Source organism: Leopardus geoffroyi, chromosome B2 (assembly GCF_018350155.1).
Source record: "Leopardus geoffroyi isolate Oge1 chromosome B2, O.geoffroyi_Oge1_pat1.0, whole genome shotgun sequence".
Classification (NCBI taxonomy): domain Eukaryota; kingdom Metazoa; phylum Chordata; class Mammalia; order Carnivora; family Felidae; genus Leopardus; species Leopardus geoffroyi.
Genome location: NC_059332.1, coordinates 66,768,097 through 66,794,283, shown reverse-complemented (window position 1 = coordinate 66,794,283; position 26,187 = coordinate 66,768,097). Strand labels below are relative to the sequence as shown.

Below are 26,187 nucleotides of genomic sequence, written 5' to 3'. Positions count from 1 at the left end.
GGGTGCTCCAAAGAACCCACAAAAGACTTTTATGAAGGGAAGTTGTTTATTTTAAATACCTGCCAAGCCCAGAGAGTTCTGATGCCAGATGACAATGGTATCATGTCGAGCCATGTTAAATTGACATTTTTGTAGGACAAATATTGGCAAATTCATATAACTCATCTTTACATATCAAGTAAGAATTTTTTACCCATTGTCTCTCTTCCATCCACCTCTTTCAATCGTGGAGGAGTTGAATGCAGCTTAGTGACTCAGGGAGAAGCAGCCAGACCAGAGAAGACCCAAGCTGGGACAAGATAGCACTTGATTTTATTGGACCGGACATATTAGTTATTGGACATAGACTCATTTTTGTGTATAAATATAACCAAAAATGACAGAACCTTTTATTACCAAAAAATAACTCAAAAAATGGTGGGATTTTCCCTTTATTTCAACCAACTAATAGGATAGAATTTGTCCCAAAGAGCAGGACTAAATGGCAAAAAATAATGCTGTGGTTTTTGTATTGCACCTTTCACGTTATACATTTTCAACCTCACAGTCACACACAAATAACTGGGCACACCAAACAGGCCAACTGTTCATGTTAAGAAAGGCTGGGGATGCAGAGGGTATCGACAATTCTGACTCATAAGATTTCCCACTGAAACAGTTATGGTTAGAGTTCTCGACAGATCTACAAATGTCTCCTTAATCCATAATAGGAATGAAATTATATGGTGTTTTTGCTGCTGTACCCACAACATACTATATTAATGTTCTCCTTCTCAGAAACAAAAGATTCAAATGAGCTGTCTATACTCTTTATTGCCTCTGTCACCCAGATTCCACCACTACCATGTCACTGGCATGGAAGGGCACTCAGTAAGCGGTGGCTCCTTGTCTCTGCTAATTGCCTGTGGAGTCTCTCTCAGGCCTGGTTCTCCTGGAGACTTCCGCAGCACCTAATGCTGTAGCCACCCTCTCTGAATCCCTTCTGCTCTGCTCTGTGCCTGTACTTTCTTGGTTCTCTCATTCCAAACCTGGCTGTTCATTCTCTGTTGCTTTGGGCGGCTCCCCTGCTTAGCTGCTGAATGTAGTGATTTCCCTCTGATCAGCCTGCCCATCTCTCTTCCCTAAACCAAGTTTCCAGCCCCAAATTCCCCTGTAATGGGCGAATTTCTCCCAGAGCCCACACTTAAAATGCCAGGGTCACCTCTGTTAAAAGGTAAACTGAAGCACATTAAAAATTTTAAGAGTTTGGGGTACCTGGGTGCCTGAGTCAGTTGAGTGTCCGACTCTTGGTTTCAGCTCAGGTCATGATCCCAGGGTCACGGGATGAGACTCAAATTGGGCCCGGAGCCTGCTTGAGATTCTCTCTCTCTCTCTCTCTCTCTCTCTCCCCCCTTCTGCCCTTCCCTTGCTCAAGCTCACACCCCACTCCCTCTCCCTCTCTCTCTAAAATAAAATAAAGTAAAATAAAATAAATAAAATAAAATAAATAAAATAAAATAAAATTATCTTAAGAGTTTATGTGAACAGAATTCGATTGGAATTGGGCAGTGCTGACCAGCAATTGGTTAGGCATGCTCCACCAACAGGAGCTCAGGGAGAAACTTTTAGAGAGAAAAGGCAGAAGCAAAGTAAGGAAATTATTGATTGGCTATAACTTAAAGCCTTAGTTGGCTGTTTGTGACTGGTTACCCTTAGCATTTTGATTTTGTAACCTTGGGGGCATTCACAGACTTAGATTTTGGTTTGCATAAGTAGTCAGCCATGGCAATACAGCCACATCAGTCTAATGACCTCCTTCTTTAATTAATTTAACACCTTTTGGGGCACTTGGGCAGCTCAGTAGGTTGAGTGTCCGACTCTTGATTTCAGCTCAGGTCATGATCCCAGGGTTGCGGGATCCACACTCCACACAGAGCCTGCTTGAGATTCTCTCTCTCCCCCCTCTCTGCCCCATCCCCCACTCGCACTATCTTGCTCTCTCTCTCATTTTAAATAGATAGATAGAGAGATAGAGAGATAACATCTAAAATTTCTTTCTCCTTTTCACAATCTGATCTAATCAGTCCCTAAACCTGATGAATCTTCCTTTAAAGTGTCTCTTGAATTCACCGATTCCTCTTTAGTTTGTGCTGCTCCCCTAAAGCAATCTCCTATTACCTTCAGACTAGACTGTTATAACCTAACACAGAAGGTAGGCTGTACTTGCCAGGCAATGATACTGACCCTCTGGCATCTCCCTGACTTCAGTTCCTCTCCTTTCTTTTTTTTTTTTTTTTTTAATTTTTTTTTTTCAACGTTTATTTATTTTTGGGACAGAGAGAGACAGAGCATGAACGGGGGAGGGGCAGAGAGAGAGGGAGACACAGAATCGGAAACAGGCTCCAGGCTCTGAGCCATCAGCCCAGAGCCCGACGCGGGGCTCGAACTCACGGACCGCGAGATCGTGACCTGGCTGAAGTCGGACGCTTAACCGACTGCGCCACCCAGGCGCCCCAGTTCCTCTCCTTTCAATCACCTCACATGCTATGATCTTCCTAAAATACTACTGTAATCATGTCACACTACAAAAATCAACAAGACAACAAATATCAACAACATTTTTTGTTGTTTTTTTCAGAGGTTTATCGTGACAACATGTCATTCTTTCTACTGAATAACGTTTTGGTGTTTTTACATTGGGCATGCGTTACTTTTATAATCAGAGAAAAATAACAAAAGTGTAATTTTTATATCTTTTATAATAAGAAACTCATTCACATAAAATTTTTGCTTTCTTTGTCCTCCGAAGTCTTATATGAAATTTATATCATTAACATTCAAAGTAAAATAAAAGTTTTTAGAGGCCCCCACTGTCTACAAAATAAAATCTAGGGGCGCCTGGGTAGCTTGGTCGGTTGGGCATCCGACTTCAGCTCAGGTCATGATCTCGCGGTCTGTGAGTTCGAGCCCCGCGTCGGGCTCTGGGCTGATGGCTCAGAGCCTGGAGCCTGTTTCCGATTCTGTGTCTCCCTCTCTCTCTGCCCCTCCCCCGTTCATGCTCTGTCTCTCTCTGTCTCAAAAATAAACAAATATTGAAAAAAAAATTTTTTAATAAAATAAATAAAATAAAATCTAAAACATTAGCCTAATATCCAATATGTTCAATAGCTTGACCCACAAACTCTTCCAACATTCTCTTTAACTATTACTCTCTGCAGGGCCTCCACTCCAGGAAAGTGCTTGCTCCCAACCTTACTGCTGTCACCTAGCTCCACACCTCGTTCCACCTCTCCCCCACGGTCCCCATCTGAGTCCTACAGTGCCCTCCACCTCCATCTAGTTGAAGCATGGAATTTTTAAAGATGTGACGAGGCTTACAAGTCCTCTGACCCAAGCTCCTTATTTTAGAGCTGAGGAAAACAGATCCAGAGCTGAAAGAACTTGTCCACAGTCCCTTGACCACAGCATGAGGCCCCACGTCATGTAACTCCCAACCTAGTGCTCTTTCCAATTATTACATGAAGTCTTCCCTGACTGTAAGCTCCTTGAAAGTAGGTTTTGTGTCTTACCATCTTTGGATGTTTACTGACTGGTATTTCTTCCCACCTAATGTACATTAAGAAAATTCTATATTTTTAGTTTCATTCAGATTCCTACTAATTCTCCTATGCTTAAGCCTAATACCTACAGAACAATAATTGTGTAACATCTATCTTTTTCCCACAGAACAATAATTGTTTAACATCTTATCTTTTTCCTCTTTCATTTTTACCGTAAAATTAGCAAATAACTTAAAAATTAACAAGAAATCACAATGAAAGTATCATCCATAAAAGTCTCAGTAGATGTATATTGACCTACTTGGAGAAATGATAGATGTGCAAAAGAACGGAAATGTTTGTTAACATTCACATTGTCCTTTCCTTTCCTGTTTAGAGTCTAAACATCTGTGGCCTAAAGTGTCGTTGCAACATATTTCTCTTGGAGTTTTCAAGCCAGGCATCGGGATCAACTGTGGTAGATTCAATAAACAGAGATGCCCAGGTCCCACCCCCAGTTACTGAATCAGAACTAACAAAACTACAGCCCAAACAAAACAAATGCTTTCATTCATCCATCCTTCAACAGAGAATTATTGAACCTAAGTGCCAGCATTGTGCTAAGTGATGGACGGACACCTTCCCAGGATAGGGTTTTTAATTTGGTGAAAAGAAATATATTTATCAAATAATCATACACATAAATATATAATTACAGACAATGATAAAAGTTGTGAATTAAATTCATAGGGAATTATGAAACTTGAAGATGAGGCTGGAAAAGTAGTCAGATCAGGCAAGGCCTTGTGTAGGCCATGGTAAAACATATGAATTTTATTCTGAGGGCAATGGAAAGCCTTTGGAGAGTTTTAAGCTGAGAAATAACATGATCCAATTTAACGTTTAGATTACTTTCACTGCTATGTAAGGAACTGATTACAAGAGGAAAAAAGTAAATGTAGGGAGATGCATTAAGAGAAACTGTAAATATCTAGGGAAAATATGATGGTGGCTTGGACAAAAAAGGCAGAGGTGAAAATAAAGAGAAGTAAAAGTAGATGGATTTGAAATATATTTAAGGGTACAATCTGTGGGAACTGGTGAAGGTCTGGATAAGGATGGTAGGAGAGATGAAATGTCAAGGAAACTCTAAGGGTACCAGCTTGAATAACTGGATGGAAATGGAGTAATTCAGTAAGATAAAGAATGCTGGAAAACAGCCAGGTGTGGTGAGCGATGATTATAAGAATGACACTGGATACGAGGACTTCAGGATGCCTTTAAAACATCCAAGCAGAGATGTTAAGTAGGCAGATGGTTATAAAGGTCTGCAACACAGAGCTCTGGGTTCTCTCAGACAAATTTGAAAGTCATTAGTGTATAGATGGAAAATGCAACCATATCTATTAATTAACTTGTCTAGAGTGAGAAACGAAAGAAATTTAAAGCCAAACTCTACAATATCCCCATATGTATGAAAGAATACATGACAAAAGAAGACAAGGAGAAGAACCCAGGCTAGCAAACTAGTAGAAAGAAACTTAAGTACCAAATTGGAGTGAGGGGAGGAAGTGGGAGGTACAGAGATGAGACAACTTAAAAAAAAAAAATTGGCTAGAATGGGAAAGAAAAAAAAGTAGTTACTGGCAAGGAAACTAGGGTCAGAGTTCAGTGTCTGCCTGTCTCTCTGTCTGTGTCTCTCTCTTCCTCCCCCCCTCCCCGTCCCCCCTCCCTTTCGCTCCTCCTCCCCCTCTCCCTCTCTCCTTAATCCTGTGAGAGACTTGAACATACTAGATTTTGTGGAAAGATCCAGGAGAGAGAGATCCAGGTTGAAGATTCAGGAGAAAGAAGAGATAATTAACATTGTAAGGTTTCTGAGAAAGTAGAAGGCAGAAACCAGGGAAGAGGTTGAGGTTTTGGTCTTAGATATGAAGAATTACATCTTTCTGTAAAAGAAGAGGACGACCATGAGATGGGTACACACACAGGTAGACATGTAAATCTGGCAGAGCAGTTTAAAGAAATTCCTATCTGATAACTTCTGTTTTTTATGAAGTAGAAAGAAAGATTATCTACTGAGAGTGAGAAGGGAGAGACCAGAATCTCCCCCATCAGACAGCATTTTCCTCAATCCATTCTCTCATTTTAGAAAGAATTACAAATATTCTGGTACTCATCAAGACTATTAACTAGGGTGGCTCAGAATCTGACTTCAGCTCAGGTCATGACCTCACAGTTTATGTGTTCGAGCCCCAGGGCAGACTCTGTGCTGACAGCTCAGACAGAGCCTGCTTTGGATACTGTCTCTTTCTCTCTCTGCCCCTCCCCCCACTCACGCACTCTCTCTTTCTGGCTCTCTCTCTCTCTCAAAATTAAACATTTTTTTAAGTTTTTTAAAAGACTGTAACTAAACTAAAGATGAACATAATTTGTTCTATACCTGATAGTTACTCATAGTACTAGGACTTGGGGAAAATGGATCTAATGAATAACCAAGACATAGACCATATAAGACTCCAGTTAGAAGGATGGTGGACCAGACACCCAATGCCACAGGCACATGCATGCTCCTAAAAAGTTTCTCCATTTGCAGTACAAATATATTATGCTGTACAAGAGACAAGCTGGTTTCCTTACCAGAAAAGTGCTAACTAGAAGCATACTCTCTTTAAAACACACACACACGCGTGTGCACGCACGCACGCACATTCATTTAACCCTCTCTGTTCCTACTGAAAGTAAAAAGAATAAAAGTTTTTAAAGATATGCCACATGGCCACCTTTCTTGGGCACCTATCTCAAGCAAGAGGAAAAAGGAGAAGCATAGCTACAACTCTGTATTGAATGGGAAAGTTACCCTTGAAGCAAAATAATTCCATTTCTTGCTCATTTCTTCTTTTCTCACTCTACCCAGGGACACAGTACTCATTTTAGTGTCCCACCTGGGACCCAGGGCTGTCACCAGCAGAGTCCAAAGAGCTGTAACTTTCCAAAACTCCCTCTATGCCATTGAAAACTGAGCATCTTATAGAACTATATACACACATCATACCAATGTCAAGTTCCTGTTTTTGAGGTTGTACTAGAATAATGCAAGATAAAACCATTTAGTATACTGTGTAAAGGGTACGCAGGACCTCTCCATACTATCTTCACAACTTTCTGTGAATCTACTTCAAAATAAAAAGTTCTTCAAAAATTAATCCTCTATGTCTTATATCACCAAGATTATATAGTCTGCTAGGGTTACAGCAAAGTAATCCTTACTAATATATTAATGAATGTTAGCCTATTTCCCCTACCAGATAGCCTGTATGCTATAACATGAGTCTCCAGCACTCAAAATCTTCAGTCTAAAGCCATGGCTGTTGTGGTCAGAATGTGATACACGTTGAAAACAACCCAATGTGAAACTCAAATAAATAAATTCACAGATGAGAGAGGAGAAGTAACAATCAACACCACAGAAATACAAACAATTATAAGGGGTATTATGAAAAACTAAATGCCAACAAATTAGACAACCTAGAAGAAATAGATAAGTTCCTAGGAACCTATAACCTACCAAAACTGAGACAGGAAGAAATATAAAATTTGAACAGACCAATAACCAGCAAAGAAATTGAATCAGTAATCAAAAAACTCCAAAAAAAAAAAAAAAAACCCTCCCAAAAAACAAAAGTCAAAAGGCTTTACAGGCAAATTCTACCAAATATTTAAATAAGAGTTAATACCTATTCTTCCCAAACCATTCCAAAAAACAGAAAACGAAGGAAAACCCAAATTCATTCTATGAGGCCAGCATTACCCTGATACCAAAACCAGATAAAGGCACCACTAAAAAAGAGAATTACAGGCCAATATCTCTGATGAACATAGACGCAAAAATCCTCAACAAAATACTAGCAAACTAAATTCAATAATACATTAAAAAAAATCATGCCCCACGATCAAGTGGGATTTATTCCTGAGTTGCAAGAGTGGTTCAATATTTGCAAAACAATTAACATGATATAGCACATCAATAAGAGAAAGGATAAGAACTATAAGATCATTTCAATACATGCATAAAAAGCATTTGACAAAGTACAACATACATTCGTAATAAAAGTAGATTTAGAGGGAGCATACCTCAACATAATAAAGGCCATATATATGAAAAATATAACATCATCCTTAATGGGAAAATACTGGAGCTTTTCCCCAAGGTCAGGAACAAGCCAAGGATGTCCACTCTCACCACGTTTGTTCAACATAGTCCTGGAAGTCCTAACCATATCAATCAGACAACAAAAAGAAATAGAAAGCACCCAAATTGGCAAGGAAGAAGTAAAACTTTCACTATTTGCAGATAACATAATACTATATATAGAAAACCTGAAAGACTCCACAAAAAAAACTGCTAGAACTAATAAATTCAGTAAAATCACAGGATACAAAATCAATGTACAGGATCTGTTGCATTTCTATACACCAATAATGAAGCAGTAGAAAAAGAAACTAATCCCATTTACAACTGCTCCAAAGGCAATAAGATACCTAGTAATAAACCTAACCAAAGAGGTGAAAGACCTGTATTCTGAAAACCATAAAACACTGAAGAACTTATCAGACAAAGAAATGGAAACACATCCCAACCTCATGGACTAGAAGAACAAATATTGTTAAAACGTCTATACTACCCAAAGGAATCTACACATTTAATGCAATTACTATCAAAGTAGCAACAGGATTTTTCACCAAGCTAGAAAAACAATCCTAAAGTTTGCATGAAACCACAAAAGACCCCAAATAGCCAAAGCAAAGCAAAGTTGGAGGCATCACAATTCCAGACTTCAAATTACATTGCAAAGCTGTAGTAATCAAACCAATATGGTACTGACATAGAAACAGACACAGATCCACAGAAAGAATAGAAAACCCAGAAATAAACCCACAACTACATGGTCAATTAATCTTCAACAAAGCAAGAAAGAATATCCAATGGAAAAAGATAATCTTTTCAACAAATGGTGTTGGGAAACCTGGACAGCAACATGCAAAAAATGAAACTAGACCACTTTCTTACATCATATACAAAAATAAATTCAAAGTTGATTAAAGACCTCAATGTGAGACCTGAAACCAAAAAAATCCTAGAAGAGAACATCTTTGTTCTCAGCCTAACCTCTTTGACATCGACCATAGCAACTTCTTTCTAGATATATCTCCTGAGGCAAGGGATACAAAAACAAAAATAAACTATTGGGACTACATCAAAATAAAAAGCTTCTGCAAAGCAGAGGAAACAATCAACAAAACTGAAAGGCAGCCTACAGGATGGGAGAAGATATTTGCAAATGACATATCTGATAAAGGGTTAGTGTCTAAAATCTATAAAGAACTTACCAGACTCAACACCCAAAAAACAAATAATCCAATTTTAAAAAGTAGGCAGAAGAACAGGTGAACAGATGAAGAGATGAAACAGATGAAGAGAAGAACAGATGAAAAGATATTCATCACTTACCATCAGGGAAATGCAAATCAAAGTTATAATGAGATATCACCTCACACTTGTCAAAATGGCTAAATTCAACAACACAAGAAACAACAGGTGTTGGCAAGGGTGGAGAAAAAGGAAAACTCATGCACTGTTGATGGAACGCAAACTGATGCAGCCACTGTGCAAAACAATATGGAGGTTCCTCAAAAAGTTTAAAACAGAACTACCCTATGATCCAGCAATTGCACTACTAGGCATTTACCCAAAGAATACTTTGGTATTCAAGGGGTCACATGCACCCTGATATTTATAGTAGCATTATTTACAATAGCCAAACTATGGAAGCAGCCTAAGTGTTCATCACTTGATAAATGGATAAAGAAGATGTGGTATATAAATATATTGTAATGTCACTCAGCCATAAAAAAAGAATGAAATCGGGGCGCCTGGGTGGCGCAGTCGGTTAAGCGTCCGACTTCAGCCAGGTCACGATCTCGCGGTCCGTGAGTTCGAGCCCCGCGTCAGGCTCTGGGCTGATGGCTCAGAGCCTGGAGCCTGTTTCCGATTCTGTGTCTCCCTCTCTCTCTGCCCCTCCCCCGTTCATGCTCTGTCTCTCTCTGTCCCCAAAATAAATAAACGTTGAAAAAAAAAATTAAAAAAAAAAAAAAAAAAAGAATGAAATCTTGCCATTTGCAACAACATGGACGGAGTTAGGGAGTATAATGCTAAGCAAAGTAAGTCAGTCAGAGAAAGACAAATACCATACGTGGAATTTAAGAAACAAAACAAACGAGCGGAAAGAAAAAAAAAAGAGAAAGAGACAAACCAAGAAACAGACTCTTACCAGAGGGGAAGTGGGTGGGGGGATGGGTGAAATAGGTGAGAGGGATTAAGGCGTGCACTTGCTGTGATGAGCACCAGGCAATGTATAGCACTGTTGAATCACTATATTATACACCTGAACCTAATATAACACTGTATGTTAACTAACTGGAATTAAAACAAAAACTTTAAAAGCCAAATATAAAACAAGGAAACAATCTAATGTGTGAAGGAGTGATTGTCTGGCACCCTCAAATCATGTCATAGATGTGGGCATCTTCTCCACCAATGTATACAGCAAGATCTGTTGACGTCTAAACTCAACCAAAAACATGACTATCTTTAAACAGCAATTACAGGGGCGCCTGGGTGGCGCAGTCGGTTAGGCGTCCGACTTCAGCCAGGTCATGATCTTGCGGTCCGCGAGTTCGAGCCCCGCGTCGGGCTCTGGGCTGATGGCTCAGAGCCTGGAGCCTGCTTCCGATTCTGTGTCTCCCTCTCTCTCTGCCCCTCCCCCGTTCATGCTCTGTCTCTCTCTGTCCCAAAAATAAATAAACGTTGAAAAAAAAAAAAAAAACAGCAATTACAGTACATACTAAATAATTTAATGTTATTCAGCTGAAAGTGTCAGGAAATCTAGCTTCTAGCTCTGACCCTACCATAACACTGCGTGAGCCTAACCAGGTCACATTACTTCTCTCCAACTCTTCTTCCATAAAATGAGGAGGTGGAACGGGGTAACCTTGCTATGTGCTGATGGCTTTCTAGCACCCTCCATTTCACTGATATGCTAATACCTGACCCAGAGTTTCTGCCTGATGCCATTAAGCTGTACCTGAAGAGGACAGCAGGTAAAACACCCTTGAAAAGAAGGGCACTCCTGGGGTGGCTTTTGGAGGGAAAGAACAAGACAAGGAACTCCTCAAAAAAAATTAGGTTGGGGTCCAGAAATCAAAATGCATACCACCAAAGGAATGACAATAGCAGATCAAACAGCTCACTACAGAAGTTTATAAGAGGCTAGGATATTCAGTTCTTGACTGAAACCTTTTTTAATTTTCAGAATCAGAAAGTCCAGAACATTAATCCAAAAGGCCTGTTTTCCACTGGCTCACAGGTGCCTCAAATACAGCAACTAAACATATTCTCAAAATGCAAATACATGAACATATTTCTTCTAAGTTTGGTAGTATATGGAAGACTAGAACTCTAAGTCAAAGAATACCACAGAGGATAATAATTAATAGCAATAGTCTAGAAGAAACTGTTCATTCACTTATTCTTTCATCCCACATGCATGAATGAGTTCCTACAACAGATCAAATACTTTATTAGCCAGAATAAATATGAACATTAATGAAAATAGAATTCCTGTCTTTAAGCAACTCACAGTCTACTAAATAAGGCAGTCATATTTTTTAAAACTAGAATGGTGGCTCAGTCGGTTGAGTGTCCAACTTCGGCTCAGGTCATGAATTCACGGTTCTTGAGTTCAAGTCTCACATCAGGCTCGCTGCTGTCAGCACAGAGCCCGCTTCTGATCCTCTGTCCCCCTCTCTCTCTCTGCCCCTCCCCTGCTCATGCTCTCTCTCTCTCTCAAAAAAATAGACATTTAAAAAAAAAACTACACTGGGGCGCCCTGGATGGCTCAGTCTGTTGAGCGTCCGACTTCAGCTCAGGTCATGCTCTCACGGCTTGTAGGTTCAAGCCCCACATCGGGCTCTGTGCTGACAGCTCAGACCCTGGAGCCTGCATCGGATCTGTGTCTCCCTCCTGCTCTGCCCCTTCCCCGCTCACACTCTGTCTCTGTCTCTCAAAAATAAATACACCTTGAAAAAAAACTTTTTTTAACTACACTGACAAGGTTGGAAAGATGAAACAAATTCTGAAAATTGATGGTGGTGATGGATGTAAATGTACTTGATGCCACTGAACTACATACTTAAAAATGGCTACAATTGTAAATTTTATGTTATTTATATCTTGCCGCAATAAAAAAAAAAAAAAAAAAGGAAACAACTGCTCTGATCAGTAAGTGCTGTAGTAAAGGTGTGTATAAGGACCCGTGGAAGAACGGAGAATGAAGTGTTGACCTGCCAGTTGCCGCTGTAAGAAATCAGAATTTTAAAACCAACTCCCCTCCCCTCTCTCCCAGCACATGGAAGTAAGAACTTGAAGTCTTTCCCAAAAAAAGCAGGCTTCCTTTAAGCAGAGGCTAGCAAAAGTATTCTGGAAGCTACATCTACATTCCAGAGAGTATGCCACTGTTTTCTGACCTGTCACAGTTTGCTCCATGCTTTCTGTTAAGCTGTCATCACAAGCCAGGGGAAGGGTTACCAGATGCTACTTGCAGAGAGCTTCAAGGACAGGAACTGTCCAAACAAAGATGTGCTCCTTTGCAAAGGACAAATAGCTCCAGCAGAAGGAAACTGACCCAGGCCATAGCTAGGCAGCAAGGCCAGAAAGATAAGGAGCAGTCTAAAAGGCTATAAAAAGCCATGAGATGCTAGCAATCCTTACTAACCTTTCCACAATAATTAACTTGAAAGAAAATACATGAAACTGCTATAAACAAAGGAACAATTTGTTGCAGACTGCTTCTGATTTGCATAATAACTTGACACCCACATGTATCAGACAGGGTTCCAAAGGACTGATTTCAAGTCTTGGGACTACTGAGTTGACTTCTCTACCTTCAATTACTTGTCCCCACCCTAACACTGCTTCAGAGTGAGACAAGAGCTGAGAACCACAGTCGCTTACAACTAGAAGAAACCACATGATTACCTAGTTCAGTGGTTCCCACGCTGGCTGTGCATCTAAATCACCAGAGAAGCTGTTGTAAAAATACAGATTTTCCCCCAAAATTTGCTATAGTAAGCTAGGGTACCAGAGAGCTCCATAGAGCTACTTACCTAGAGAGTCAAAGTAAACAGCCCAGAGTCTCACCACTAGAGAATTAAAGAATGAATTGGGGGTCCATCTCCTGTTCTACATCTTTTATACTACCCAACACTGTCTCTCAGCAGAATAGATAGAAAGTAAAGACTCCTGACTGTGGACATCAATCAGCATTTCTCAAGATGTGGTCCAGAAAAACAACGGAATTTCCCAGAGTGTTCATTTAAAATGCAAATGCTTAGGTCCTGTGCCAGCAATACTGACTTGGGATCTGGGGGTAGGGCCTGAACTCTGCATCTTAAACAAGCTCCCCAGTCAGTTGACTCTTAGGCACACTGCTGTTTGAGAACACTGGTAAGTTCTAGCAAGTGGAACTTCACATGCTCAACTTAGCTGCATGAGCTCCTCTAGAAGGGAACACAGGCTTCCATCTGTCGCTGCAGAAAAAGGGTAAGAGCTACAATTATCAACTGAGCAGGATTTCTCTGTGACTCAGGCTCTTCCTTCAGGTTCTCAGAGAAAAAGGAGTGCCAATTCTTGGGTCACCCAGAGTCCTGCAACTGAAGACTGTGGGCTACCCCCAGGGAAAGGGCTGGTATGGCCAGGTCCCTCCTGGCTCCAGGAGCCTGGTGTTCAGACACCAACACAAGCCATTCTTTTCAACAACTTTTAGGGACTCCTGGGTGGCTCAGCTGGTTGAGTGTCCAACTCTTAATTTCGGCTCAGGTCATGATCCCTGAGTTGTGGAATCAAGCCCTGTGTCGGGCTCCACACTGAGCATGGATCCTGCTTGAGTCTCTCTCTCTCTCTCTCTCTCTCTCTCTCTCTCTCTCTCCTGCTGCCCCTCCCCTTGCTGTCTCTCTCTCTCTCATTCTCTCTCTCTTTATCTCTATCTCAAATTAAAAAAAAAAGGTTTTAAAGAACCTCTAAACCTGGAATATAATTTTTAAATCATAGATGAAAGATCATTTGTAATGAAACCTGGTTATACATGCAATGGAATATTTTTCAGCCTTAAAAAGGAATGAAATTCAGACACATGCTGCCATATGGATAAACCTTGAGGATATTATGCTAGGTGAAATAAGCCAGTCACAAAAAACAAAAACAAACAAAAAAACCAAATACTATATGGCCCCACCTATATGAAGTACTTAGAGTAGTCAAGTTCATAGGGACAGAAAGTAGGATGGTGGTTGCCCCTGGCTGGAAAAGAGGAGGAATGGGAAGTTAGTGTTTCGTGGGTCAACAGTTTCAGTTCTGCAAGATGTAAAGAGTTCAGGAGATGGATGGCAGTGATGGCTGGACAACAATGTGAGTATATTTAATACCACTAAACCATACACTCGAAAGTTAAGATAGTAAATTTCATGTATATTTTACCACAATTTAAAAAAAAAGGAAAGGCTCAGTCAATAGAGCATGAGACTCTTGATCTCACAATCATAAGTCTGAGCCCCACGTTGGGTGTTGAGTCTACTTTAAAAATAATGAAAACCAAAACTGCAACTATTTGGGAGAGCCAAGGATACCAGTCAAGAGTTAGATACCTAGAAAGATAAGGCACCTAGAGAAGTACTGCAAAACAATGAAAATATAAGCAGTGTTTAACATTCACAAGTTATCTGCCCAAGGTGTATTTGTAAGATGATTATTAAACTGGAGCACATCTCCCCAGTTGTCCTTTAATGTACCTGAAACATAGCAACTCTGTAAAACACACTTCTATGAAGAGGCAATACAGCTAAAATAAACCTCTACCCTCTAAGAGGAGGATGCGGTGCTCCTGGAAGTTAAGACAGAAATGTTGGGGTAGGGGAGGTGCTACTAAAGGAAAAAGGGATAGTGATTCTTCTCAAGAGAAGAAGCACAGTCCCCAGCACAGCAAAGAACCATTCACATTCCAGGCAGGTACACAAATTAAGTACATGCATAAGTAGCACACGTTAAAAAAAAAAAAAAAAAAAATCAGTGTCTTACTAAATTTCCTAACTTTAAAAGAGCTTAGGGGCACCTGGGTGGCTCATTCTGTTAAGCGTCCGACTTCAGCTCAGATCATGATCTCACAGTCCATGAGTTCAAGCTCCATGTCGGGCTCTGCACTGACAGGTCAGAGCCTGGAGCCTGCTTCGGATTCTGTGTCTCTACCCCTCCCCAGCTTGCACTCTGTCTGTCTCTCTCAAAAATAAATAAACATTAAAAAAAATTTTTTTAAAGAGCTTAAAAGTTATTATCAAGAGTTGCTTTGCAATGTAATTAAACTAGCATAATAGGGGCACCTGGGTGGCTCAGTCAGTTAAGCGTCCAACTCTGGATTTTGGTACAGGTCATGATCTTAAGGTTTGTGATCGAGCCCCACATCTGGCTCTGTGCTGACAGTGCAGAGCCTACTTGGGATTCTCTCCTCTCTCTCTCTCTCTCTCTCTCTCTCTCTGCCCCTCCCCTGCTCATGCTCACTCTCTCTCTCTCTCTTTCTCAAAATAAATAAATACTTTAAATAAATAAATAAACTATCATTGTAAAAAGTGCATGTCTGTGAATATACAGAGAACTTACTGTGTGTGTTCTACCATTATATACTGCACAATAAAGAGATAAAAAAAAAGAATAAAAACCTAGAAATTTTATGAAATCAAAATAATTAGTCATCATTAAAAATCCTGAAAGTGAAAAGCAATACCAGAAGGTCAAAAGAAATGTAGTAACCTAGAAAGGTTAGTATATAATAAATGACTTGTTCACACTTATTCTATAAAGGTACATGTTACGGTTGTAGAATTGCCAAGGAGCCCACCAAGTGTGCTTTACCTAAAGGATTCTTTTTCTGACTTAGCATAAAGGGTGATTTAAGAATGCCTTGCTAATTGGGACACCTGGGTAGCTCAGTCAGTTAAGCATCCAACTCGATATTGGCTCAAGTCATTATCTCATGGTCATGATCTCAAGTCAAGGTCCTGATCTCATGGTTGTGAGATCAAGCCCTGAGTAGGGCTCTATCTTGAGCGTGGACACTGCTTGTGATTCTCTCTCTTCCTCTCTCTCTGCCCCTCCCTCTCTCCCTCTCTCTCTCTCTCTCTCTCAAAATAAATAAACACTTAAAAAAAAAAAAGAATGCCACACTGATTACAGTCACTACAAATCAAAGCTCCAATAAGTCTAATACTAAGATCACTCCATATTTTTGCTAGAGACAAATGGAATTTCAAAACATTCTTCTGAAATGTTTTCCCTTCCCTGAGATCTAATCCTGAGAATGGTCACTGCCTTAGAAAAACAAAAATATAATGTACAGTGGTGGACTATTTAAATAATAAATATACTTCTACCACAGTCATTATTCACTGCTGAAAGAAAAAGGAGTTCAATAATAAGCAATAAACAATCTTTGAATGTTGTGCAGGAGTCCAGGAAAGATAAAAACCAGAGACCAATACAGGGTCTCGGGTTGCTTCCCATAACATTTCTTTGATTACACTGACCCCTGGTGGCCCTTAAAGGACTCTCTTTCTTTTCTTTTCTTTTCTTTTTTTTTTTTAAATAAAAGTGCTTAGATTTCCTTAGTGTGTGCCTTAACATTATATAACCTGGAAGGAATCCTTTCACAACGTGTATGTATATCAAATAATCATACTGTAAACTTAAGTAACCTATCCTTTTGTCAATTGTACCTCAATAAAATTTGGGGAAAAAACACTGTATCACCAAGTACCTGATCAATATGTTGGTCTTTTCTAAAAGATAAAGATGCCTTATGGAATGTGGAAAAGGAGACATTATATGTATTTCAATACTAATGATTATTAAATACCTTTAATACACTCATCTAATAAATACTGACTGATACCCATGTGTGAAACACGTGCTAAGTCATAGAGATACAGATGTGAACAAGCCCCAAAAGACTACAGTCTCTTAGATGCCACCAGTTAAAAGTGACATGAATGAACCAAGAGAAGCACAGAGTGCTATGGAGATGTCTACAGGGATTAGGCCATTCAAGGCTGTTCAAGGACAAGGGTGGCACTTAACAAAGCTGAAAAGGTGGGCAAAGGCCAAATCTTGTAAATGATTTGAATTTTTTAAGCACCTACCTTTCCTTGTCTTTCTTTTCCTAATCAATATGACCAAATCAATATGACAGATCCAGTCCACAAACCACTGCATGAGAAATCCTGTTAATTTTCAACTTATGATCTCACATCTTCCAAAAGTCTTTCTCCACTATTCTATCACCCTCTGTCTTCTAGTACATATCCTGTTCACCACTCACTGAACAAATTAACCTCTTGGAGGCTGCCACCCAGCTGAGATTGTCCCTGGCCACCGTGCAGAAGTGCTTCTGAATGGACCAACAGTGGACACTGACCCAAGGGAAGTCCATCCACAGCCACCAACAAAGAGGGTTGCTTGAAGGACTCTGAGATGATGGTTATTCAGATGAGCCAATGCGACCAGTCCAGATTTGGACTAGAAACACCACAGAGGTTGACAGAAGAGTGAGGGAAGAATGACTCAGCCAGAGAGACAGAATGAGACACGATCCCAAAAGCATCAGCACTCATCCTTACAATATACCTTCTTTATCCCATGCTAGTCCAAGTCACCCTGCACCCTTAGAAGTACCTGATGAGGGAAATACAAATCAAACCACAATGAGATACCACCTCACACTTGTCAGAACAGCTAAAATTAACAACTCAGGAAACGACAGATATTGGCAGGGGTGCAGAGAGAGAGGAACCCTTTTGCTCTGGTGGTGGGAATGCAAACTGGTGCGGCCACTCTGGAAAACAGATGGAAGTTCCTCAAAAAATTACTGATAGAACTACCCTACAACCCAGCAATTACACTACTAGGTATTTATCCAAAGGATATAGGAGTGCTGATTCGAAGGGGCACATGCACCCCAATGTTTATAGCAGAACTATCAACAATAGCCAAAGTATGGAAAGAGCCCAAATGTCACAGACTGATGAAGAAGATAAAGAAGATGTGGTACATAGATACAATGGAAGATTACTTGGCGATGAAAAGGAATGAAATCTTGCCATTTGCAACAATGTGGATGGAACTAGAGTATATTATACAAAGCAAAATAAGTCAGTCAGAGAAAGGCAAGTATCATATGATTTCACTCCTATGTGGAATTTAAGAAAGAAAATAGATGAACATAGGGGAAGGGAAGCAAAAATAAGATAAGAAAAAAAAAAGAAAGGAAGACAAACCATAAGAGACTCTTAAATACAGAGAATAAACTGAGGGTTCCTGGTGTGGTGTTGGGTGGGGGGATGGGCTAAATGGGCGATGGGCATTAAGGAGGCCACTTGTTGGGATGAGCACAGGGTGTTATGTATAAGTGATGAATCACTCATTTCTATTCCTAAAATCATTATTACACTATATATGTTAACTAACTTGAATTTAAATTAAAAAAATAGGGGCGCCTGGGTGGCGCAGTCGGTTAAGCGTCCGACTTCAGCCAGGTCACGATCTCGCGGTCCGTGAGTTCGAGCCCCGCGTCGGGCTCTGGGCTGATGGCTCAGAGCCTGGAGCCTTGTTTCCGATTCTGTGTCTCCCTCTCTCTCTGCCCCTCCCCCGTTCATGCTCTGTCTCTCTCTGTCCCAAAAATAAATAAACGTTGAAAAAAAAAAAATTTTTTTAAAAATAAAATTTTTTAGAACTTAAAAAAATAAAATAAATTTTAAAATTAAAAAAAAAAAAAAAAAAACACCTGATGGACCTCACTGACTCAGCACCTCACGACTCCTCTGCTGTCACACTGCCTTGTTTTCCATTCACACTTACGTTATTCAACTTTTATTATATTATCCATGTCAGCACAACAATGATATTGAGGACAGAGATTTTGCATGTTTACCTCCTTATTTCCACAACTGCCCTATACGCCCTCACATATTTGATACAGGGACAGATAGATGGAAAGACAGACAGATGGATAGATAAACAACTGATCCTGGAGAACTCTATAGTGAAATCAAAGGTGGGAACTAAGAAAACCCTAATTCCTTCACACTCACAGTATATGTCCTAATCATCAACTCCCATCATTCCCCACATGTGCCAGTAACACCAAACTTCTCCCAAACCCCCAGACCTGTGAGGCTCTCTTCCATCTTCCCAACGTCTACACACAGCCTTCTCTCTGTGAAGTCTCACAAACACTGACTCTCCTCTTCCTCCATAAGCACAAATGTCTGGCTCCCCTAGAGCTCAACACCACCTCCTCCAGGCTTCCCTGAGCCCTATACACACCTCTACACTTTCTCACTGCCCGCCTGTCTCACCCCTGCAGCACACCCTCTCCGCAGGCACTCTTCATGGATGCTCAAAAACCATGTGCTGGCTAAGAGAGACTAGATCTGCTTTTAGGATGTGACCCCTTCCTAAAAGCAGAAAGGAGAAAATTTTTTTTAATTTTTTGGTACACTTATCCCACTTAAGGTCTTATATTAATGAATGATTATTCCTTCTAATAAAGTGGTTCTCAGTGGGGAAGGGAGAGGGTATTTTTTCCCCGTGGAGAGTGACAATGCCTGTAGACAATTCTGTTTGGCACACTTGGGCTGCTCCTGGCATCTGAGGGGCTGAGGCTAAAGATCCTGCTAAACATCCTACAGTGTACCCAACCATGCCCACAGCAAAAAATTTTTGTCCAAAATGTCAACAGCTCTTTTAATAGAACTATTTTTAAAAGCTCTTATTCGGGGTGCCTGGGTGGCTTGGTCGGTTAAGTGTCCAACTTCGGCTCAGGTCGTGATCTCACAGTCCATGAGTTCGAGCCCCACATCGGGCTCTGTGCTGACAGCTCAGAGCCTGGAGCCTGTTTCAGATTCTGTGTCTCCCTCTCTCTCTGCCCCTCCCCTGTTCATGCTCTGTCTCTCTCTGTCTCAAAAATAAATAATCATTAAAAAAATTTTTTTAAAAAAAAAAAGCTCTTATTCACAAATTTATATATTTTTTAATAAACTCCAGAGAAAAATGGGACAATATTCAATGAATCTTCAAACATCACACAGGGATGCACAGGAGAAAACCTAAGGCAGAGAGATGAGTCTGCCCTGTGAGATCTCAGAGCTTCAAAGGTTGGCAACAAACAAAGGAAGTAGGTAGTGGAGTTGGGGAGAAAGAGGACTTGGGGAACAGAAAATTGGTGTGGTCGTTTAAAATCACTGTTTCTTTTTTTTTTTTTTTTTGTATGTTTTAATGTTTTGTTTTGTTTTTTGAGAGAGACACAGAGAAAGCACAAGTGGGGGAGGGGCAGAGAGAGAGGGAGACACAGAACCTGAAGCAGGCTCCAGGCTCTGAGCTGTCAGCACAGAGACCTATGCGGAGCTCCAAAGCATGAAACGTGAGATCATGATATGAGCCAAAGTCAGACACTTAACCGCATAGCCACCCAGGCACCCCAATCACTGTGTGTTTTAAAACAATGATAAAGTAGGTTAGTCCAATCTCATCAGGAGTCATTCAGAGACATAAAATTTGCTAAATTATAACTATGTATCTGTAGGTTAGTTTTAAAATACTCAACGTATGCACTGAATAAGTAAAATAAACATTAATCAGTTTTACATTAAACACAAAACGTTTTGTGGCGCCTGGGTGGCTCAGTCAGTTGAGCATCCGACTTCGGCTCAAGTCATGATCTCGCACTCTGTGAGTTCGAGCCCCACGTCTGGCTCTGTGTTAACAGCTCAGAGCCTGGAGTCTGCTTCAGATTCTGTGTCTCCCTCTCTCTCTGACCCTCCCCTGCTCATGCTCTGTCTCTCTCTGTCTCTCAAAAATAAATAAACATTTAAAAAATGCAAAATGTTTTAACCTTCAAACATTGTATTACAGAAAAAGGCAACAATGGCTAAAACTCTAACATATTACAATGAAAGCTAACCCATTGATAAACACAGTAAATTCAAAATACACTCCTTAAATTATCTAGATGTTCAGATTAACAATTTTCTGTTCATTGAATAAATGACATTGGAGATATTTCCCCACCTGACCTAATTAAATCACTTTAGCATTCCCCCTGAAAATATATTTATACTCACATTCACTTGAACTTGAATGGACCAGTCACCAAGTATTGGATGGGAAGATAATTGAAAAGTTTTGGAAACGATGCCAAGATCACTTTGTTCTGACAACCACTGTTGGATCAAATTGGACTTGGGGTCCTACAACAAAAACCGTACATGTTAACTATATAAATACTGCCGCATACATGTGTTATGAATGATGCCCTCCATGCAGCACTCCCAGGGACATCCTAAATATGGCACAGAGATACGTTTTGTAAAATGTTGGCCATATGTTACTAAACAAAAGACAAATCAGAATTTCTTCCTTTCTCATACCCTCCTGAGAACATCTTTATTCTGCTCTACCTTCCAATTCTTGGCACCATATTTCCCTCTACATGGAACACACACGACATGTGTAGCACCAAACCTGTGCTGTCATTGTTAACCTAGAGATAACAGACCTTGTGTATGTATTCAGGGCCCACTGCGTGTCAGGCACTCTGTCATATCATTACCACTCATACATCACTCAATCATCACAACTCTCCCTCAGGGTAGGACTGTCCTCACATTATAGCAGAAAACAGATTCCCAGAGAGGTTAGGTAAACACTCAACTGTAAGTAATCCATGAATTCAGGATTCGAACTCACACACCGTTTAATCCAACAAAATGTATCATAGCCATGTTTAGCCAGGGTTGTGCAGGAAAAACACTTCAGTTTTCCTAGACTTCCCCAATGATCCCGTCATGCACATTCAGCCAAGCGAATCCAGCAGTCATCCCGGACTTCCCTTCACATTCCCAGCCCTGTCAACTCCACCTCTTTAATCTCTCTCTAATCCTCACATCCAGCTGCCATGTCCTGTTTTCTGACTTGACTAATCTCCCTCCTCCACTCTTGCCCTCCAATAAATACATCTTCCCCTCTGCCAACAGCGTTGTCCATCTGAAACACAAATCTGAGACTGAGGCAAAGTGGTGGAAATGCTTGGTACAGTTCCTGACATATGACAAGCAGTGGACCATGAGCTGGTGATAGCTTTTGTTTGCCTACAGAATGAGATCTACACTCCTTGACATAGTTGACATAACTTAGCAGTCTGATTCCATCTATATTTCTATGCTCATCTTCCTCTAAACATACAGATTTCTTTGCAATTCACTCCCAAAAGCCCATGCTTCTCAGCCTCTACAATTGCTGCACAGAATGCCCTCCCTTCCTGTCCAATAGGTGAAATAAGCTCCAGTGTCCTGCCTCCTATAAATGCTTCCAACAGACAAAATGGCCACTTCCTGGAGAGTCCCTAGTACATCTGGAGTTTACCCCTTTTGAGGACTACCCCTTTTGAGTTTACTGAACTCATGGGTTATATGGGGTTTTTTGTTCCCAGCTAGACTGTGAACTCATGAGAGCAGGGATCAAATATTTTCCCTGATTGTTATTCTCTATCCTTTGACTAGACGTAGTGGGTCAGCCCAGTTAACGGAAGCCAGAAGAAACCTCTCTCCCCAAGTGGGGGAGGATGTGAAAGTCAGAGGTAAGGACAATGCTGAGAATTGAGTTAGGAGTAGTCTAGTAAGCCAGAAACTAATTGTTAAAACCAAAGACCAAAGCAAGTCAAGACTAAGTAGGTCACCCTCCTTGGCAAACTCCTAGGACAGGCATTGTAATCAGCTGTTGGCTCTCCTGCACCTGCCACAGCATGACGCGTGGGTGAAAACAAAAAATACCTTTTTTCTTCTGTCAGCCTGACAAAAATAAAAAATAATAATAATAATTCCCAGTGTTATTTAAACTGAGTGGAAAGGAATGTTCATACTCTGCTGATGCATTATTTGGTGAGGGTATACGCTTCTCCCAGGTGGTACCATGGCCCTACAAAAAAAGGAAACTCTAAATGAAGTCTTTGACGACTTTGAACCTGGAGGATCTGGACAGTTGGGAGTGAATGAGATAATCCCTCTGGTTTGTCAAGCCTGCCTCAGACCTAGGCCTAACTGTCACCAACCGGAAAACACAGAGAATGTAGAAACACCAGAAGTTTTTACACATCAGGATTCGAACAGGCCATGCATGGTGGCATCACAGCAGAACCCAGCATTTGTACGTCACCATCTCCTGCTAGGATGCACACAGGACAGCCATATACACCATGGACAGTGGCCCTGACACAGCCAGAACAGCCACATGCTGGAGATGCTGCAATAGTGGCCCCTTGTGCTCTCTGAGTCACCTTTAGATGGTTCTGGTGCCTCAGCACAGCACAGTACCTGCTGCCTGTGCCAGACTGTCTCAAGCAATAAATCCCCAGCTGGAGAATATGTCCAGTAGGAGTATTTCTGCCACTCCTCAGAGTCCTGGATTATGCACCCAGCGTCTGTCTAGCATGTAGAACTGGAGAAGTCAAATCACTTAAACGAGGTGGTCCCCTCACCTCACCAGGAATGAGGTCCTGGTTTTGTCATGGCTGCCCCACACCAGAGTGTCAGGGCACAATCACAAGATACACCGTTAAGGCAACAACAGCTATTCCCATACAAGGTCATTCATCTGTACAAGAAGCAACACTTTCTTCAGGAAGGAAGTCACGGTAGAAGTCGGCTGTGCCAGCTACCATGGAGGTGTTGAAGGCACTGATTTCCATAGTGTCAAGCCAGAGTAGCCAGAGGTAGCAAGAATTAGAGCAGAGGTAGGGCACGTTTTTACCACTGTCAAAAGGGCCCTGAAGGCCTTTTCAACCTGAGAAGGTCAGTTATCAAGGCAGACAAAATTAATAATACCAAATGACAAAAAAAAAAAAAAAAAAAAAACACCACAAAACACTGAGCACCCCCTGAACATGCTGTGACTTGACAGTCAATATTTTAGCTACATCCTACAGCTACAGCAATTCTTTTTCTTTTTTTTACAGCTTACTGATTTGACAAGTTTATACACTCTGCTATGCTCACCACAAGTGTAGCTACTAGCTGTCCTGTTAGGTCACTTACTATTACAGTATCACTGACTGTCTTCTTGACAGGGCAGGATGGATTCCGAGAAGTTAGCCTCCCAGCCATCAGTGCACTTCTCCACGTTAGCCTGAAGGTGGTGCTGTACTAGGGAGTACAACTTTGTTCAAGTCAGGGGTTCTTGTTACACTAAGGTCCACTTTTTTCTAAGAGGTTTTGCCAAGAAACCAACTATTCTACACTGAAAGATGTAGAAAACATCACATTCTGGCCCAAATGACTGTTTTTCAGATGGAGGAAGACAGCAGTGTGGGCATCAGTGCTCCCATGTGGCTTCTGCAAGTGGCAAGGTTGGACCTGAGTTCATATCCCAGCCTCACTGCCCGGGTGTAGACAGCAGAGTATGGCAACCCCCTGGGCACTGTTCCCAAACACTCTGGGTTCCGGGTGGAATTCAGTCTAAACGCCCCTTCCCGAGCCAAGAGGGCCACATGCTGGCAAAGCCAGTAGGATTTCTCAGGACCACAGGTCTCTCTGAGAAAGCCAAATGTGGCAAGCGAAGTCCAGAGTTGTAGAGAATAGCCCAAGAGTACAAATCAAAGGTTTCAAAGGCAGATCCTAAAGCACCATGGCGAGGCAAAATAATAAAAATGCACAGACCAGCACAGTTCTAAATGCTTTACTTAAATTGCTCACTTTAATCCTCACAAAAACCTCTGTGAGGTATTTGTCCCGCATCAGCAGGGTTAGTTCTGGGTTGATGCCTAGAACGGGCAATTTATCAAGTGCTGACTTTCATTACCACAGGTAGAACGAGGCAGATTGGATATAAACCGCCAGAGACAGGCAGGTGACCTCTAAATCCTCCACCTTACACTTAATTTCTGGCACGTACTAAGTTCTCAGTATATGTGGATAAATGGTGAAAGATGATATGACTGCAGTCCATAAAGCCCTGCTTACAGAGCTACTTGAATTTAGACATCCTATTCACTATGCCAACCTCCTTTTTAGACATTCCATTATACAGTGAAGGCAGAGATTCACAGGACTGCAATTCTTGGAAATTCAAGAAATACACACTGAGCAGCATGCCAGCCGATGTGTTTGCTACAAACACAATCTGGCTTGAAGTTACACGTATACATGTTTGTTTGCTTGATTTTTGTTTGGCTTTTAGTTTAATTTATAACAACAAAGAAGTTAAGAAGAATAGGAAGATGCTGAACTAAAAAACCCAAATTTGCCTTCCATTCTGTGTCATTTATCAGAACATTGAAGGAAACCAAGAGGGTTCCCAGGACCAGGGACTTTCAGTTATAAAATCAAGAGAGTCCCAGGCAAACTGGGGTGAGCTGATCACCTTATTTCCATGTAATGATCAAATGTCTAGTATTCTCCTCAGCATAAGTATAGAAAAGCAGGTCCAGCAGGATCTCAATGGTCCTCAACTTAGTTCCCACAGGAAAACACTCAGTCTAACTATCTGCCTCCAGACTATCAGAGTGTGTAAGCAGCAGAGGACAAATGACTCCCTGCCAAAAGGGTTCCCATAATAACAAGAGCTAATGTTCAGTGAGCATGTACTATGTGGCAGGCATAGTTCTAAATGCTGTGCTTGGATTATCTCACAAAACCTTTGTGAGGTATTATTATTATTACACATTCTACAAATAAAGAAACTGGGGCTCTGAGAGATTAATTTTCTCACACAACTAGCATCTATTCTTCTTAGAGCAGACAGTGATCCTTTTATAAGTCAAATCACATCACGCCTGTCCTCAGAATTCTCCAGTGAATTCTTGCTTCACTCAGAGTAAAATCCAAAGTCCATATCATGCCTAAGAAGACCCTGTATGGTCCATCCCTCCTCCAACCAACATACCTATATCTTACCTCATCTCCTAATATTTGTCCCCTCACACCCTGGTACACTTTCAGCCTATTTTTCCTCCAATGCACCCAACAAGTTCCCACCAGGGCCTTTACACAAGCTGTTCCCTCTGTATGTATGGGCTCATTCTTTTATTTCCTTTAGGTCTCTGCTCAAATAGGACTCCCCTAACAATCTAGAGAAAAGAGCAAACATAAACACTCTCTCTCTCTTACACACACACACACACACACACACACACACACACCCCAATCCCTTTATATACATATTTATGTGTTTATTTAGTGCCTGTCTCCACACTATTCACTGAAATATAAGCTTGATGTGAGCAGAGGACTTAATCTGTTCTGCTCAGTGCCCCACTCCAGAGCCCTGACCACAGAAGTTCAAAAAATATTTAACAAATGAATTAATCAATGAAGAAGCAAGGACTGGAGCCCAAGCTAGCCAACTTTGGAGCCTGAGCTCTGACCCCACTGCTCTACCATTTCCCTTCCGAGAGAGAGTATTCTCATGTTGGGAGGGAAGCTTACCCAAGGCTAATTCTAAGATAACCTGACCAGAACTTCG

General features: G+C 41.0%; 1 protein-coding gene across 6 annotated transcripts in view; it reads right to left on the bottom strand.

Moving 5' to 3' along the window:
• Positions 1 to 26,187, bottom strand: part of CD109 (CD109 molecule) — a 172,801-nt gene that overhangs the window by 84,389 nt on the left and 62,225 nt on the right. For all 6 annotated transcript variants that reach the window (XR_006717338.1, XM_045498782.1, XM_045498781.1 and 3 more), the window contains one exon: positions 20,796 to 20,921. Coding sequence is in view for 5 of the 6 variants with exons in the window: in XM_045498782.1 (XP_045354738.1) it covers positions 20,796 to 20,921 (126 nt within the window). In the remaining variant the exon portion in view is untranslated. The remainder of the gene's footprint in view (positions 1 to 20,795; positions 20,922 to 26,187) is intronic.